Genomic DNA, 18,177 nt, shown 5'->3' on the forward strand with positions numbered 1-18,177 from the left:
AGCTGGGAGGAGGTGCTCTTATTCTCCATGGACTTTACAGTGTCCCAGAACTTTTTGGAGTTAGTTCTACAGGATACAAATTTCTGTTTGAAAAAGCTAGCCTTAGCTTTCCTAACTGCCTGTGTATATTGGTTCCTGTCACGAGAATTTTCAATCCCAATGATGATAACAATCACTATAGCTTTGACCAATTCCCCCTACGTTGTAAAGCTAGGGTTAATAAGAATTAGGCAAAGACTCAGATTCTGCAAAAGGTTCGTTGTAGTTTATTCATGAGAGCTCTAAAGTCAAAAATGTAAACACAGACAATTTATAACTCTCACTCTCACTCCCACCCACCCACACACACACAGTAGGTGGGCTGTATCTTTCCCCACGGTCCACATTCCTCGTTTATCACTATTCTACCAGCCTTGGCAGTTTCTTCGCTGTTCCTTTCCTCCCCAGATAAGAGGGACCTTGTAAGGACCCTCTTTCCTGTTGTCCTTTGTTCTCTCAAATCTCACACCACTACACAGCAACACAATGATTTCAGGCTACTAACACATATTATGGAATTATGACTACTAACACATTTCATACAATTATATGATTTCAGGGTGGAATCCTTTAGTCATTCCTTTAAACATATAAATTCCCTTATCAGTTCCTAACTTCCCTTAAAAGTTGCATATCGCGGGGGCTATTCGATGCTAATGCAGTATGCCACAGGATATTATTGTGCTGGTCAAGGGCAGTCAGGTCTGGAGTGAACCAAGGGCTATATCTGTTCCTGGTTCTACACTTTTTGAATGGGGCACGCTTATTTAAGATGGTGAGAAAAGCACTTTTATAGAATAACCAGGCATCCTCTACTGATGGAATGAGGTCAATATCATTCCAGGACACCCGGGCCAGGTTGATTAGAAAGGCCTGCTTGCTGAAGTGTTTTAGGGAGCGTTTGACAGTGATGAGGGGTGGTCGCTTGATGCAATGAGCAATAAGGCAGTGATCGCTGAGATCCTGGTTGAAGACAGCAGAGGTGTATTTGGAGGGCAGGTTGGTTAGGATGATATCTATGAGGGTGCCCGTGTTTACGGATTTGGGGTTGTACCTGGTGGGTTCATTGATAATTTGTGTGAGATTGAGAGCATCAAGCTTAGATTGTAGAATGGCCGGGGTGTTAAGCATGTCCCAGTTTAGGTCACCATCTGAAGATAGATTGGGGGCAATCAATTCGCATATGGTGTCCAGGGCACAGCTGGGGGCAGAAGGTGGTCTATAGCAAGCGGCAATGGTAAGAGACGTGTTTCTGGAAAGGTGGATTTTTTTAAAGTAGAAGCTCGAATTGTTTGGGCACAGACCTGGGTAGTAAGACAGAACTCTGCAGGCTATCCTTGCAGTAGATTGCAACTCCACCCCCTTTGGCAGTTCTATCTTGGCGGAAAATGTTATAGTTAGGGATGGAAATTTCAGGGTTTTTGGTGGTTTTCCTAAGCCAGGATTCAGACACGGCTAGGACATCTGAGTTGGCAGAGTATGCTAGGGCAGTGAATAGAACAAACTTAGGGAGGAGGCTTCTAATGTTAACATGAATGAAACCAAGGCTTTTACGGTTACAGAAGTCAACAAATTAGAGCGCCTGGGGAATGGGAGTGGAGCTAGGCACTGCAGGGCCTGGATTAACCTCCACATCACCAGAGGAACAGATGAGGAGTCGGCTAAGGGTACGGCTAAAGGCTAAAAGAACTGTCCGTCTAGTACGTTCAGAACAGAGAGTAAAAGGAGCAGATTTCTGGGCACGGTAGAATAGATTTAAGGCATAATGTACAGACAAAGGTATGGTAGGATGTGAATACAGTGGGGGTAAACCTGTGCATAGAGTGATAATGAAAGAGATATTGTCTCTAAAAATATCATTTAAACCAGGTGATGTCACCGCATGTGTGGGAGTTGGAACTAAAGTGTTAACTAAGGCGTATTGAGCAGGGCCAGAGGCTCTACAGTGAAATAAAGCAATAATTAGTAACCAAAACAGCAATGGACAAGGCATATTGACGTTAGGGAGAGGCATGCCAAGTGATCATAGGAGTCCAGTGAGTGGCTTCAGGCAGCTAGCAGGCCAGGGCTAGCAAGCTAGCAGAAGGGCCTTTGAGGGACGGAAGAAAGTCTGTTGTGGCCCCTCGTGCTGTGACGTCAGCAGACGGATCAGCAGGGCTCCGTGTGGTAAATCAGGCCAATTGGCAAAATAGGTATAGTCGCCAAAGAATTTGTCCGATGGGCCTCTTAAGCTAACAGTCCGATGTGCTCTAGACAGCTAGCGGGCCGCGGCTAGCAGGCGAGCTAATGGGCCTGGCAAGACTAGCTCAATCTTGTTTCGGGACAGAGACGTTAGTCAGGAGTGGCCACTTGGATAGCAGCTAGCTAGCTGCGATGATCCAGGTGAGAAAAAAAAAGTTTCAGAGCTTGCGGTAGGAATCACGAGATATGGGGAAAATAAGTCCGATTTGCTCTAGTTTGGGTCGCACTGTGCAGGCTGGTGTGAGTTGTCCGTGCTAAAGTTAGCTGATGACCGCTAGCAGTGGCTAGCTGACTACTAGCTAGTAGCTAATTAGCTGGCTAGCTTCTGTTGGGGGGTTCCGGTTCAGAGTATGGATCAGCAGGGCTTAGTGTGGTAAACCAGGCCAATTGGCAAAATAGGTATAGTGGCCAAAGAATTTGTCCGATGGGCCTCTTAAGCTAGCGGGCCGTGGATAGCAGGCTAGCGGGTGGGCATTCAGGGGACGTCGCGACGGAGGAGTCAGTTGAAAAAAATCCTTGGGCGGAATTACGTCGGTAGTCCAGTCGTGATGGGTCGGCGGGGGTCCAGGTATTGTAGCCCAAGGAGTGGCTGATGGGCCTCTTCGGCTTGCCTGGAGATGGGCCTAGCAGATGGGCCTAGCAATGGCTAACTGACTACTAGCTAGTAGCCTGTTGGCTGGCTAGCTTTTGATGGGGGTTCCGGTTCTTAAGTATAAAAAAAATAGCAGATCTGTACCACATTGGGTGAGGTGGGTTGCAGGAGAGTATATTGTTTCCGTAGATGGAAAGTGATATTAAAATATATACAAAATATATACGAAAAAAACGAGGAAAAACGATATTTACACGGGACAAGACAAAACACACGTCCGACTGCTACGCCATCTTGTTAATGTATTTTAATTGAAGAGGTTAATGTATATTTAAGTTATATTTATTTTAAGTTATTCATTATTGTTAAGAAAATGTTCCATTCAAGAATTTGACCATTAAAATTACATTTAGACTGTAAAAGATGGCCTTTAGCACATTTCTTATAGAGGGTATCAGTGTAACCGATGTGAAATGGCTAGTTAGTTAGCGGTAGTGCGCGCTAATAGCGTTTCAATCAGTGACGTCACTCGCTCTGAGACTTAAAGTAGGGTTTCCCCTTGCGTTGCAAGGGCCGTGGCTTTTGTGGCGCGATGGGTAACGATGCTTCGTGGGTGTCAATTGTTGATGTGTGCAAGGGTCCCTGGTTCGAGCCCAGGTTGGGGCGAAGAGAGGGACGGAACCTACACTGTTACATCAGTCTTGCATCAAATAGTGAATTCCGTTGCATGCATGTCTGCACAGTGTTATATTTTCACAGCCCACTGTCAGTAAATATCGTACAGTAAATATTGGACTACAAGGGAGTTGCAAGCCTGCAAAGGTAGAGTTATTTAAAGCTTTTAATGGGTCGATTGGGTTCTGGAGGTGTGTGGTTACAGCAATTGCGCAGGTTTGGTGTGGCCTGTTGTGGTGGGGCCCAATGTGATATATTTTCATGGGGCCCAAAATCCCTGGTGGCGTCCCTGCATTGACCCCCCCCCCCACATTTGTTTTGTACACTGCTACTTGCTGTTTATTATCTATGCATAGTCACTTCACCCCTACCTACATGTACAAATGACCTCTAACCCGTACCCAAGCACACTGACTCGGTACCGGTACCCCCTGTATATAGCCTCATTATTGTTATGTTATTGTGTTACTTTTCATAATTTTTTACTTTAGTTTATTTGGTAAATATTTTCTTAACTCTTCTTGAACTGCTCTGTTGATTAAGGGCTTGTAATTAAGCATTTCACAGTAAGGTCTACACTTGTTGTATTCGGGGGCATGTGACAAATAAAGTTTGATTTGAGATGAGTAAGACTTTCAGGCCTACCAGAGTTACTCCTATAATCGTACAATACATTGCTTATCTTTATACAAAATATTATGATAGAAAATGAACTAATTAGCCTCCTGTACATCTGTATAGCAGACACAGTAGCCATCTGACATGAAAGAAATGCATGTCAGTGTTGTAGGATGCCACCGGCATATTTCTATCTGTCTGGGGTTAGGCCTAAGCTTCTCTTCCTTTATATAAGCAATATTTATTTTTATTAAAACATTAATATCATTCAGTAGACACCTAAGCCTATAGGCCTATGCATGCAATGCCCTGATACATGTAGTGCTCAAATCTCGTGACAGCTGAATGGTGAGGCAGATAATAATTGTTTTAGGAAAATAGCGATAAATGTAGATGAACAATACATTGCTTACTTTAAAGCAAAAGTGACCCTTTGTAAACTAGCTATTTATTGCACTGAAAAAAAAGCTCCCTGTTTGACGCCCACCTAGGTTCCTGTGTTCAACTAGTAATGCCTGATGTGCTGTGGCAGGTCTGATCTGGCCAGCTGGCTAATGTTTTGGAGAACACAGGCTAATAGCTAGCCTAGCTACGCTGCTAGTTTGCTAACCACAGTCGGTCAACACAATATAAAAACACCGGAGAAAATAAAACATAAATATACGAGACAGTTTCAGGTGCTAGTAAAAGTCTAATATATGTAACTAGTTAAGTCGTCAAGAACATCCAACCGTAGCAGTGGGAAAAGGTAGGGACGTGGTGGAATATATCGCTAACGTTATCTAGTTTGGCCAAATGCCTTGTTTGGGTTGGTTGTCAACGCTAGCTCTTACTGGAGTTGGACAAACGCTGGCATGTTAGCTCGCTAGTTTATTAGGAGATGGGTAGTTACAGATTGTAACGGTTCACAACGCTAGCTCTTGAGTTGGACAAACGCAGGCATGTTAGCTTGCTAGTTTATTGGGAGACGGGTAGCTACAGATTGTAACACAATGTGATTTAACCAAATATTATACTGGTAGTTACAGGCCTGGCTGTACAAAACGCCTAATAACTTGAACCTGTTATTGGCGATGCTATCTTCGTCCTCCACCAGTATAATGAACCACATTTGTTGGGTTAAATCGCATTATCTGGTTTTACAATCTGGAGTTAGGAGACCGGTAGTTTAACTAGATTTTTAAGTTTCATGACAGCCTGTTTTCGTTGTTTCTCTGTGTTAAAGTTTTTCTGGCAGAACCCACACCACCAGTTGTTTGGTCATTAACGTTATGTTGTAATTCTGTAAAACGAACAGGTTTTCATTATTCATGCCACCAATGGCAACATTGTCATCAGCTCCTCAGGACTGTTAACAAATGAGAACTGCAGTGATTAGGTAACTAATAATTGTTTTTAGCTAGTTAGTTACAAACATGGTTCTGTCATCAACAGTTGGATTTCATCATGCTATGGCAAGGTGAAGGTGTAGATTACAAGCTAGACTCCCCTTTAGACTACAAGCTGGCCACACACACTTTCATATGGCCTTTGCTTAGACCCTTTGGTGACTGAGACCAACAAACACCAGTGTGAAGGAGAGGGAGGAAGGCCTGATCTTTGAGATGACTGTCTACCCAAAGAATTCAGTGCGGATCTTATCTGCCCGGGAGCGTGGGGCCCGTGGCCTTGGCTCCCAGCGCCTCCTGCAGCAGCTTGTTGAAGAGAAGACCCGGAGGATGAAATGGCAGAGTCAGGTAAGGAGCATCCTTGGTGAGGCATGGATGGCAATCGTGGAAATCGTGCAATGTATCAAGTTTAACTGAGATGAGTGGTGACTTTTTTTATGTGCTCTTTTTATTTTATTTTCCACAGAAAGTGGAGTTGCCGGACAGCCCTCGTTCTACCTTCCTGTTGGCTTTTAGCCCGGACAGGTCAGAATGACATCCTATAAAAAAATGTGTTTGGAGGAGGTAGAAAGACACCAAGACTGGAAGATTGTATGGTAACTGTTAATGTTTTCCTTTCATATAGGACCTTAATTGCCTCCACTCATGTCAACCATAACATTTATATCACCGAGATTAAGACAGGGAAGTGTGTTCACTCTCTGGTTGGCCATCGCCGCACTCCTTGGTGTCTGACCTTTCACCCTACCATCCCTGGTTTGGTGGCTTCGGGATGTCTGGATGGAGAGGTTCGCATCTGGGACCTGCATGTGAGTGGCTGTCATCTTCTCATGCAAAGGAACCCCAGGGACTACATGTGCTACCATAGACTTAATTAGATGACTCCTCCGTGACCTGGAAACCGATAAGTGGTTGAGGACGGTGTCAGTTAATTAGTAGGTGAACGGAGGACTTATGCTCACTTCCTTGATGCACAAGAGTATTCCACTCAGTGGCTAGCGCTGAAGTGTTTTAAAATCCGCCACACCCCCTTTAAATCAGCTGTTTTCTTGGAGAAAAGCATGCACACATTTAATAAGAATACAGCACTTATTTCATCTATAAAATGTCTTACACAACTAGCTATATATGTTTTTATCACTTTACACATTTATTTTGGGATTCCACCCCTGTAAATGTAATTTGCCTTATGGAGTGGAGTCTCATTTCATACAAGCTAATTTGTTTCCTCGCCTCTGGACCTCGATTACCTTTGAACTTTTTCAAAAGCAGGACAAAGGAGAGTTGAGCAAAACCAATTGAGATTCTCCCTTTTTATCTGTCCCATTATGGCATCTGTAAGAGCACGGGCAGCGCAGTTGAGGCCATCTCCATTTTGAAGTAGTCAATTTTCTTATTTTTTGTGTTAGAAAAATGCATACAGCTTATATTGGTGTTTTACCGCCACCTGCAGTGCCGGAGTCCTGAACCAAATCTTGTCATTCATTTATTGTGGCCACAAGATGGCAGTGATACAGCTTAAAGCCATTTACAAGGTAACCCAATTTGAAGAAGAAGCCAATGCTCTGATCATTGGCTGGTCCCTCTCAACCCATATGAATCCCCACCCGGTTGACTACTTTTAAATGGTGACAGCCCTTTATAGCGTACCACAGTATGAGTCATAATACCCATAAAACCTAGAGGTTAAACAGGGAAATGGTTCCAATAGCTTTTTCACCATTTCATTTTTCCTACACTTAAAATAAGGGATGTGTTTCGTGTAGGCTTACCCTGGTGTGATGTTTTGATAACCATGTAAATCTCTCTAGGACAAAGTGAGTTATCAATATATTCACCTGTGTTTATCCCCCAAAATGTAATGCTAATTAGCTGCTAATGTGGCTATCATACAGAACCACAAATGCCATGATGATCTGGTCTAGACTGCCGAATCGAGGCAAAGGTAAGAATCTCTGGATTAGCTATATAATGTTAGCTAAATGTTAAATCTAGACTTGGTTTCTTCTATCGTAATCACTCCTCGTTCACCCCAGCTGCCAAACTAACCTTGATTCAGATGACCATCCTACCCATGCTAGATTACGGAGACATTAATTTATATATCGGCAGGTAAGGGTGCTCTCGAGCGGCTAGATGTTCTTTGCCAGTCGGCCATCAGATTTGCCACCAATGCTCCTTATAGGACACGTCACTGCACTCTATACTCATCTGTAAACTGGTCATCTCTGTATACCCGTTGATGCTAGGGATGCACCGATATGACATTTTTGGCCATACCGATGTCCAGTATTTTCCTTGCCAAAAAAATTGATACCGACATTTTACATTTTAGCTGCCTTTTAAACATTCTAGTACAGTTAAATAGTTAGGGACACAGCAGTCTAAGGCACTACATCTCAGTGCAAGACGCGTCACTACAGTCCTGGTTCGAATCCAGGCTGTATCACATCCGGCCGTGATTGGAAGATCCATAGGGCAGCGCACAATTGGCCCAGCGTCGTCCAGGTTTGGCCAGGGTAGGCCGTCATTGTAAATAAGAATTTGTTCTTAACTGACTTGCCTAGTTAAATAAAGGTTACACACACACACCACCGACCAAAAAGTTATTTTGTTGTCATTTACGTATGTCCCCATTACCAGTAAAACATAATCTAAACCTATTTCTTTCACTTACATGCTGTGCTGTTTCGTTGTTCATTTGTTTATTCGTTTCATTCTCAACAAGGATTTCATCATACATGTCAAGCAGCTCTGTCCGTGGCCTCTCTTCCTCGGTGCGCACTGTCACTGTGTCCTTTTCCATCTTGTCCAGCTGTGTATGTAACATTTCACGTAAACCCTGTTTCTTGTCTGCATCGAAGTAGCGGTCCTTGTACCTAGCATCGAGCATGGTGGCGACACAGTAAAGAGGCTCAGAGTCGCTTGTTCACAGTCTCGTGTACTTTTGCAAGTTTTAACCCCACACTCTAATTGGCAGTTTTGTTGAGCAGGCATTTCAATGCCATGACAGAGGGTATAACGTCTGCTGCAGACGCAGTTGATGAGCTTATTTCTCGAGTCAGTTGTTCGAATGGTGCTAGGAGTGTGTTCATGTTTCCAAGTTTCAAACATGTTCTCAAATACCATTGAAATGGCAGCAGCGGTATGAGAACCAGCACATTATTGAGCATGCAATACAGCTTTCCTCAGTACGAAATCCTCATCGACCTACTGTGCTATCAGACTCAGCATGCTCATGGGGCTGACACTGCTGGTCCAAATGTCAGTCTTGACGCCTATAGCAAGTAGCACAATGAATTCCATTATCTTGGCATTAATGGATTTCGCCTTTGAGTTGTCTCTCTCTAGTTGATGCTTATTTATAAAACCCTCTTAGGCCTCACTCCCCCATATCTGAGATATCTACTGCAGCCCTCATCCTCCACATACAACACCCGTTCTGCCAGTCACATTCTGTTAAAGGTCCCCAAAGCACACACATCCATGGGTCACTCCTCTTTTCAGTTCGCTGCAGCTAGCGACTGGAACGAACTGCAACAAACATTCAAACTGGACAGTTTTATCTCAATCTCTTAATTCGAAGACTCAATGATGGACACTCTTACTGACAGTTGTGGCTGCTTTGCGTGATGTATTATTGTCTCTACCTTCCAGCCCTTTGTGCTGTTGTCTGTGCCCAATAATATTTGTACCATGTTTTGTGCTGCCACCATGTTGTCGTGTTGTGTTGCTACCATGCTGTGTTGTCATGTGTTGCTGCCTTGCTATGATGTTGTCTTAGGTCTCTCTTTGTGTAATGTTCTCTTGTTTCTCTTGTCGTGATGTGTGTTTTATCCTATATATATATTTTTTTATCCCAGCCCCCGTCCCGCAGGAGACCTTTTGGTAGGCCGTCATTGTAAATAAGAATTTGTTCTTTACTGACTTGCCTAGATACATAAAGGTGAAATTAAACATGTAGTAATGAATAAATTGGCAACATTTCTTTAAATTTACAATTCTGAGAACTGTCTTGTGCAAGTTTTAAGTTGTCATAATACCTGTTAGCAAAAGTATCAGCTAGAGATAATGTGCAGGAGCTTGCAGGGATTTGTAGTGTTGCATGATGTCTACAGTGCCTTGCAAAAGTATTCATCCCCCTTGGTGTTTTTCCTATTTTGTTGCATTACAATTTAATTTAAATAGATTTTTATTTGGATTTCATGTAATGGACATACACAAAATAGTCCAAATTGGTGAAGCGATTTAAACAAAAAAAATAAAAAATAAAAAGGGTTTTTACTTGTCTCAAAAAGTTCTAAAAAATATCAAATGGAAAAGTGGTGCATGAATATATTCACCCCCTTTGCTATGAAGCCCTAAAGATCTGGTGCAACCAATTACCTTCAGAAGTCACATAATTAGTTTGATTGCACACCGGTGGACTTTATTTAAGTGTGACATGATCTCAGTATATATATACCTGTTCTGGAAGGCCCCAGTCTGCAACACCACAAAGCAAGGGGCACCACCAAGCAAGCGGCACCATGAAGACCAAGGAACTCTCCAAACAGGTCAGGGACAAAGTTGTGGAGAAGTACAGATCAGGGTTGGGTTATAAAAAAATATCAGAAACTTTGAACATCCCACAGAGCACCATTAAATCCATTGTTAAAAAATGGAAAGAATATGGCACCACAACAAACCTGCCAAGAGAGGCCCGCCCACCAAAACTCACGGACCAGGCAAGGAGGGCATTAATCAGAGAGGCAACAAAGACCAAAGATAACCGTGAAGGAGCTGCAAAGCTCCACAGCGGAGATTGGAGTATCTGTCCATAGGACCACTTTAAGCCGTACACTCCACAGAGCTGGGTTTTACGGAAGAGTGGCCAGAAAAAAGCCATTGCTTAAAGAAAAAAATAAGCAAACACGTTTGGTATTCACCAAAAGGCATGTGGGAGACTCCACAAACATATAGAAGGTACTTTGGTTAGATGAGACTAAAATGTAGCTTTTTGTCCATCAAGGAAAACGCTATATCTGGTGCAAACCCAACACCTCTCATCACTCCGAGAACACCATCCCCACAGTGAAGCATGGTGGTGGCAGCATCATGCTGTGGGGATGTTTTTCCATCGGCAGGGACTGGGAAACTGGTCAGAATTGAAGTAATGATGGATTGCGCTAAATACAGGGAAGTTCTTGAGGAGAAACCTGTTTCAGTCTTCCGGAGATTTGAGACTGGGACTGGGGTTCACCTTCCAGCAGGACAATGACCCTAAGCATACTGCTAAAGCAACACTCGAGTGGTTTAAGGGGAAATATTTCAATGTCTTGGAATGGCCCAGACCTCAATCCAATTGAGAATCTGTGGTGTGACTTAAGATTGCTGTACACCAGTGGAACCCATCCAACTTGAAGGAGCTGGAGCAGTTTTGCCTTGAAGAATGGGCAAAAATCCCAGTGGCTAGATGTGCCAAGCTTATAGAGGCATACCCCAAGAGACTTGCAGCTGTAATTTCTGCAAAAGGTGGCTCTACAAAGTATTGACTTTGCGGGGGGGGTGAATAGTTATGCACACTCAAGTTTTCATTTTTTTGGTCTTATTTCTTGTTTGTTTCACAAGAAAAAATATTTTGCATCTTCAAAGTGGTAGGCATGTTGTGTATATCAAATGATACAACCCCCCCCCCGCCCCAAAAAATATATATTTGAATTCCAGCTTGTAAGGCATCAAAATAAGAAAAATGCCAAGGGGGGTGAATACTATCGCAAGCCACTGTTCTTTGATACAAATTAACATTTTCGAATCTGAACGTAAATGGAGCCGTAGTAACAATATTACCTTGTCTGAGAGAAATTTACATGGTTATCAAAACGTCACACTAAACGTCACACACGAAACTTAGCCCTTTTAAGTGTTTCTAAAATCCCCTATGGGAAAAATGAATGGTGGAAAACTATAGGAACCATTTCCCTGCATGACTGCTAGGTTTTATGGGTACAATGACAGCTCCACTGTGGGGCTCTATGGCAGTGTCCATGCAAAAATGGGTTATATCTGTTAGGTTCTAATTTTTCTGAGTAAATAACTCACGGACACTAGAGAAGCTTAACCAACTTTATTCTTCCCAAAGGGTCGACACAGCTGTATTCAGACAAAGGCATGTTTCCACCACTACAAGTATATACACTCCACTTTAGGCACGCCTCCTCTCCAATCCTTACATCTTATGGTTCGACAGGAAGAGGGTAATAGGATAGTAAACCATGATTTCTCCCTTCAGGGGACCTGACCTCAACCCCTCCTTCGCCTAATCCACAGATGTCCATCCGCTTCCCCTATAGCAATCCTGTGACCACCTCCCATCCACCCAACACATTCCAAAGCCATCTGTTTTTCTAGAGAACCATTAACCTCTGACATAAAAACCAGTCTCTTCCACTCCTTTATGCTTATGAGTATAACAATGTTCAAAGTTTACCCTGAATCCAACAGTCCCTCCTATTGAACAATAGCTTCCTAATGTTCAATTTACATAAACTTGGAAATTACTTTTAAATGGACAATGATATTAATTAAAAATAAAAAATAAATTATAAAATGAACAAACAATGATAGCAAAACATTCACCGTGAGGTTTACAAACTCAGAGACTTATAGCCTCTGTCCTATGATCACACCATACACAATTTTATTTCCATCTCTCATCACACAACAAAATGACATTCCAGCTGAATCTGCTGTCTTGTTCCATGTCAGCGGGAGCGCTTTTTGTTTCTCCACTCTCTCCCTCTTGTTCCTAAGAGAGTGACATCATAAGACTTGGAAAGCAACAAAAAGACACAAAACATAACAGTATTAACAATGTGATAAACTATGCATAATTATATATGCATGAAAACCAAAGTCTGAGACCATTAAAATTCCCACTCTCTCTTCACCTAACTCTATGTCTCCAGGATACTTTTCTGCTGGATTCCACAAAAATAAAAGCCCTAAAAAGCCTCCATGCTTTCGCCCAGTCTTCCCCTTTCGGCCCCAGGTTCCGAGAGGTGTTCCCAAGTCATGTCATTTTCACTTTGTTCCCCATCTCCTCCATTGCCACCCCCCTACATCCTCTTAAGGTAACTCAGCACTGTATATGCTTTCACATCTTTGACTTCAACATGTTGTTTAAAGAACAATTACCCGAACATCTAACCTCTTTCATATGATGCATTAACCAATAAAGCAGCTAACGCCTACTCAACTATGATGTTTAAAGTAGCTCCCAGACCCAACCCATCTGCATGTCTACAGTGGAATCTAGTCTTTCTCTCTCTTTCGCTCCGCTTCCTCTGTCATGATGTCTTCAAGCTCACCCATTATGCAGCTTGACCTCACTTCACGTGAGAACAATGCACCCACCAAGGAGAGACATGACGATCTTTACCGCTGCAGGTGCTGTAAGGAGTAGTGTGTGTGTGAACCAGACCAACGCTGTCCCAACACCCCCGCCTGGTGTATCTTGATGTACACTCAATCTCCAGAATTCAGCCCGTGCCCTTGGTAATCTCTGCTTTCACCTGAGGATATACATAATGCTACACAATTCCTGACAACATAAACTCTCCTCTTATGGCAAGATCACCAATTTGTGACATTTGAATAACAGCCTCCCCTGTACTCCCATCGGTCTCCCAGTTACCAATCCATGTGGCACGAGTCCTCATTAACTGATATCCCAACAATGCTAACCCCTGCTTCTACTAACATGGCCCATGTTTATAACCTCCTTCAACTAATCTGTCAAGTGTTCGCCGGCTGTTAGAAATTGGGAAAAAGATTAATGAGTTGGGAAGAATATCCAACCTAACAAAACTTTGAGTCACAGGTTTCTTGAAAGTTTACCATAGTGTCTGAAATGCCACCACTATCTCTTCTACTCTCACCATGATCTGGGTATGTGTAATGTTAAATTAAATCCCCATATTGTGTACAGTTAACTGTCCTCCCTCTCCTATGAGCTATCTTCTGTAACAATATACAGTCTCTGAGAATGATACTCTATCATTACACCCCCCCCCTTCCTGTCCTTCTCCCGGCACTTCCCAATGGCACATGTAACTCTTTCCTGTCCCATTTGATGGCCCTTGATAATGTCGTGATTTCAATATCCAAATGGATACGTCAGTTTCTCCCACGTACACAAATCTCTCACTTGAGCCGTTCTCAGCACTCCGGTTTATGGCTCGGACTCAGAAGTGTTAATAAAACGCCACTGTCGAATTGCACGCCTTAGTCGCTCTTTCTTCAGCCAGTTAGTTAGGGAGGGTTTTGAGGTTCACACACACTGTTTGTGGTGAAATTATTCATACCATGTATTAAGACATGATCTGACGTCACCTTCCATGATGACCTCATAAAAAGCACAAACTGTTCCAGGAAGTCCAGACAAGCATTGACTATATGACAACTTATTACACTAACCTTTTCTTAATAACATTATATCTATGACAAATGTCAAAGAGCATACCAACATACTGTTAGTGCTAAAACCATTTTCAAAATTAGTCCATACTCCCTTATTCTACTGGCGACCTCTCGGAAGAGTTTCCAGATCATGAAGTTAGCACCCTAACCCCTCGCAGAATCCCACACTCCAGTATCCCAATCTGGTGAAATTTGTATCGAAACAAAAACACAAAATGAAATCAGCAATACATATATCACAATCCATTTGAAGTAACTGTCATCCCTTATTAACATATATTTTCCCTTCTATATGCAGACTGAACACAGCACCTCTGTATATTTACCCAAAAACCAGGACCCCAGGGAACTGGTAATTTTCCCCGTCGAACACATGATTCTAAAACAACATGTTAAATAAAAAATAAACTAATTCGAATAACTAATCAACTTAGAATTACAACTCTTTATAACACCCTACGGAAATAATAATAACCTCATAACGTAATGGTACAATGTGAATAGACTGGTGTTTAGTTTTAGGTTTAGTAACTCCTTTGCTAATTCCTTGTTACCCCTCCACCCTTTTGTATATTCTAGAAATCTATTTCAGAGTAAGACGACATAAAACGTGCATCTATTTCAAACTAAAACCACATAAAATGTCTCATGAGATAAAAAAAACCCCCAAGGATTTCTGACTTTCCAGAGAGTGTTTGGCCATATAATTTAAATGTGTTACCTTTAGAATCCATTCCCCTGGCATTTTGCCTAGATTCTTCAACCCAAAATATTTTTTATGTGGCAAATTTAGCCAATTTCTCATCGTAAGGACTCCGCGTTATTTCATCCCTAGCCTTTACTAAAAAGTTAGGTCAGACGTGATCTCATACGTCTTCCTTCACGTAGAAACTGTAATCTCTATGAACCACTTACCGATCGGACCTAGGCTATACACGGATATGTGACATTTCCTCTCCTGCTAATCTCAAGACGATTTGTTGTTGCTCTTTTGAAAAAGATGCAAACGCTTGTATAACGGCATTTCCTTCGAATGCAGCAGGTACCAGTATCACCTTACACTCATTCTTCCAATGTCTGATAGTCCCACATCTAAAACAGGGAGCTTTCTCCTTAAGCTTTGATGTTTTTTCGCTACATTTCTTTGTCTTACCTTGGCCACTGAAACTATAGTTAGTGATTTTCCCTATGGCCCTATTAACCCCTCGCACATCCGCGAAGTGAGCGGAGTTGTATTCCACTCTCAAAACATCCTCTTGAATTAAATCCACTACCTCCACAATTACCGTTTTGACCACAGGGTTCAAACTTGCCATCAAAGCAGAAGTGCAAATTCCATCAATACACTCCCGTTCCCAGTCTTTCTGTGGCAGTGTACTGGTACTCATTCCGGATTTATCGTGGTTTATTGTTGATAGAATGCTGACATCAACACGCTGATATATTGAGCTTTTGATTCTGGTTTTATGTCATTGTGCCAAGTCATAATTGCCTCCCTGAATTCTTTATTTGATTTGAATTCTTCGTCAGCAGGGAAATGTTGCCCAATTTTATCCAGTTTGCAAACTTTTTCCCATATTCGAGCCGAATTGGTAGAATGCTGGTGCGCTTCTTTCAGCGCCTCCATGGCTTTATTAAAATCTTCTAGCTCCACATTACAGGGAGAATCAGGGCCATTTGTCGCCATATCAATAGTTATTATTCGCTAACCTCTCCTGACGGGGTTCAGTGTGTCTTGGATTTCTTCACTCCCGTCTATAATACACACCTTCTATTAACTCTTTTCCAAGGTAGCACTACCCACTTCCCCGGATAATAATTAATCGGTCACGGCACTTAATACCTTGTATTAGAACGATACTATAGCGTCTGCGAATGTATTACTGGAGAATACGGATGATTTAATGGCTTTTTCCCGTATTGCCTCCAATATCCCTATTATTGATAACAGATATTGCCAAAATTATTCACACTTGTCTTCCTATTTCCACATAATCTGCCATGGCTCACCACCCCAACAGGGCACAAAACGAACCTCTTTTTCACACACACACTCACACCCTGCGCTCTCACAGCCACTGTGACTGGGCTTCCATCCTCTCATTACAGGTTTAGCAGGGAACCAACCCCACCAAGAATTTACCCCCTAGGACTTACCCTTCGCAGGTTCCAGCCTGCACGGGCTTACCTTCCGGGACTCACCCTATTCTTATAGTAGTCACATTAACTATCCCAACCAGAATTTACCCCCTAGGACTTACCCTACAGGCACTAGCGTGCTGGAGTTTACCTTCTGGGACTTACCCTATACTTTATAATACTAGCAGGAACCAACCTACTAGGAATTTACCATTTACTTTATAGTACTAGCAGGAACCAACCTACTAGGAATTTACCATTTACTTTATAGTACTAGCAGGAACCAACCTACTAGGAATTTACCATTTACTTTATAGTACTAGCAGGAACCAACCTACTAGGGATTTACCATTTACTTTATAGTACTAGCAGGAACCAACCTACTAGGGATTTACCATTTACTTTATAGTACTAGCAGGAACCAACCTACTAGGAGTTTACCATTTACTTTATAGTACTAGCAGGAACCAACCTACTAGGAATTTACCATTTACTTTATAGTACTAGCAGGAACCAACCTACTAGGAGTTTACCATTTACTTTATAGTACTAGCAGGAACCAACCTATTGGTTAGTACTAGCAGGAATTTACCCCCTAGGACTTACCCTACAGGTACCAGCCTGTACGAGTTTACCTTCCGGGACTTACAAACTACCATAAAGCTACGACCAGTCGTTACACAATGGGCCTACCGAATTAAACTCAGGCTCTCTCAGTCCATGTCCTATAATGTTCAGCCTACAATTCACATCTCCCCAAGATGTCAAAATGAGTGGAATCAGTTATAGGAATTTGCCTACCTTGTTTGTTGACAGCTCTGCTCCACTGATCTGGACTCTTTGGTTTGACTACAAATCATGGTGAACTCTGATTGCAGCGCCATCTGTGAGGTCCTAATTTTTCAGAGTAAATAACTCATGGACACTAGAGAAGCTTAACCAAGTTTAATTCTTTCCAAAGGGTCGACACAGCTGTATTCAGACAAAGACATGTTTCCACCACTACCAGTATATACAGTCGTGGCCAAAAGTTTTGAGAATGACACAAATATTAATTTTCACAAAGCCAGTTTGTATGATAGCAATTTGCATATACTCCAGAATGTTATGAACAGTGATCAGATGCATTGCAATTATTTGCAAAGTCCCTCTTTGCCATGCAAATGAACTGAATCCCCCCAAAAACATTTCCACTGCATTTCAGTCCTGCCACAAAAGGACCAGCTGACATCATGTCAGTGATTCTCTCGTTAACACAGGTGTGAGTGTTGACGAGGACAAGGCTGGAGATCACTCTGTCATGCTGATTGAGTTCGAATAACAGACCGGAAGCTTCAAAAGGAGGGTGGTGCTTGGAATCATTGTTCTTCCTCTGTCAAACATTGTTACCTGCAAGGAAACACGTGCCGTCATCATTGCTTTGCACAAAAAGGGCTTCACAGGCAAGGATATTTTTGCCAGTAAGATTGCACCTAAATCAACCATTTATCGGATCATCAAGAACTTCAAGGAGAGCGGTTCAATTGTTGTGAAGAAGGCTTCAGGGCGCCCAAGAAAGTCCAGCAAGCACCAGGACCGTCTCCTAAAGTTGATTCAGCTGCGGGATCGGGGCACCACCAGTACAGAGCTTGCTCAGGAATCGCAGCAGGCAGGTGTGAGTGCATCTGCATGCACAGTGAGGTGAAGACTTTTGGAGGATGGCCTGGTGTCAAGAAGGGCAGCAAAGAAGCCACTTCTCTCCAGAAAAAACATCAGGGACAGACTGATATTCTGCAAAAGGTATAGGGATTGGACTGCTGAGGACTGGGGTAAAGTCATTTTCTCTGATGAATCCCCTTTCCAATTGTTTGGGGCATCCGGAGAAAAGCTTGTCCGGAGAAGACAAGGTGAGCTCTACCATCAGTCCTGTGTCATGCCAACAGTAAAGCATCCTGAGACCATTCATGTGTGGGGTTGCTTCTCAGCCAAGGGAGTGGGCTCACTCACAATTTTGCCTAAGAACACAGCCATGAATAAAGAATGGTA

The 18,177-nt window shown here is 42.6% G+C and overlaps 1 protein-coding gene across 3 annotated transcripts in view; it reads left to right on the forward strand.

Annotated features, from left to right (window-relative positions):
* Positions 1-4,553: 4,553 nt before the first annotated feature.
* The window catches only part of LOC106561945 (activating molecule in BECN1-regulated autophagy protein 1A), a 111,922-nt gene continuing 98,298 nt past the window's right edge, over positions 4,554-18,177 (forward strand). The window contains exons 1-4 of one of the 3 annotated variants that reach the window (XM_082957734.1): positions 4,554-4,913; positions 5,704-5,901; positions 6,020-6,078; positions 6,179-6,362. In XM_082957734.1, coding sequence (XP_082813860.1) covers positions 5,770-5,901; positions 6,020-6,078; positions 6,179-6,362 — 375 coding nt within the window. In that variant the 5' untranslated portion in view covers positions 4,554-4,913; positions 5,704-5,769. Of the gene's footprint in view, positions 5,902-6,019; positions 6,079-6,178; positions 6,363-18,177 lie in introns of all 3 variants that reach the window. The other 2 variants (XM_014126403.3, XM_045689022.2) reach the window with 2 other exon arrangements.

Source organism: Salmo salar, chromosome 11 (assembly GCF_965601325.2).
Source record: "Salmo salar chromosome 11, fSalSal1, whole genome shotgun sequence".
Lineage (NCBI taxonomy): Eukaryota > Metazoa > Chordata > Actinopteri > Salmoniformes > Salmonidae > Salmo > Salmo salar.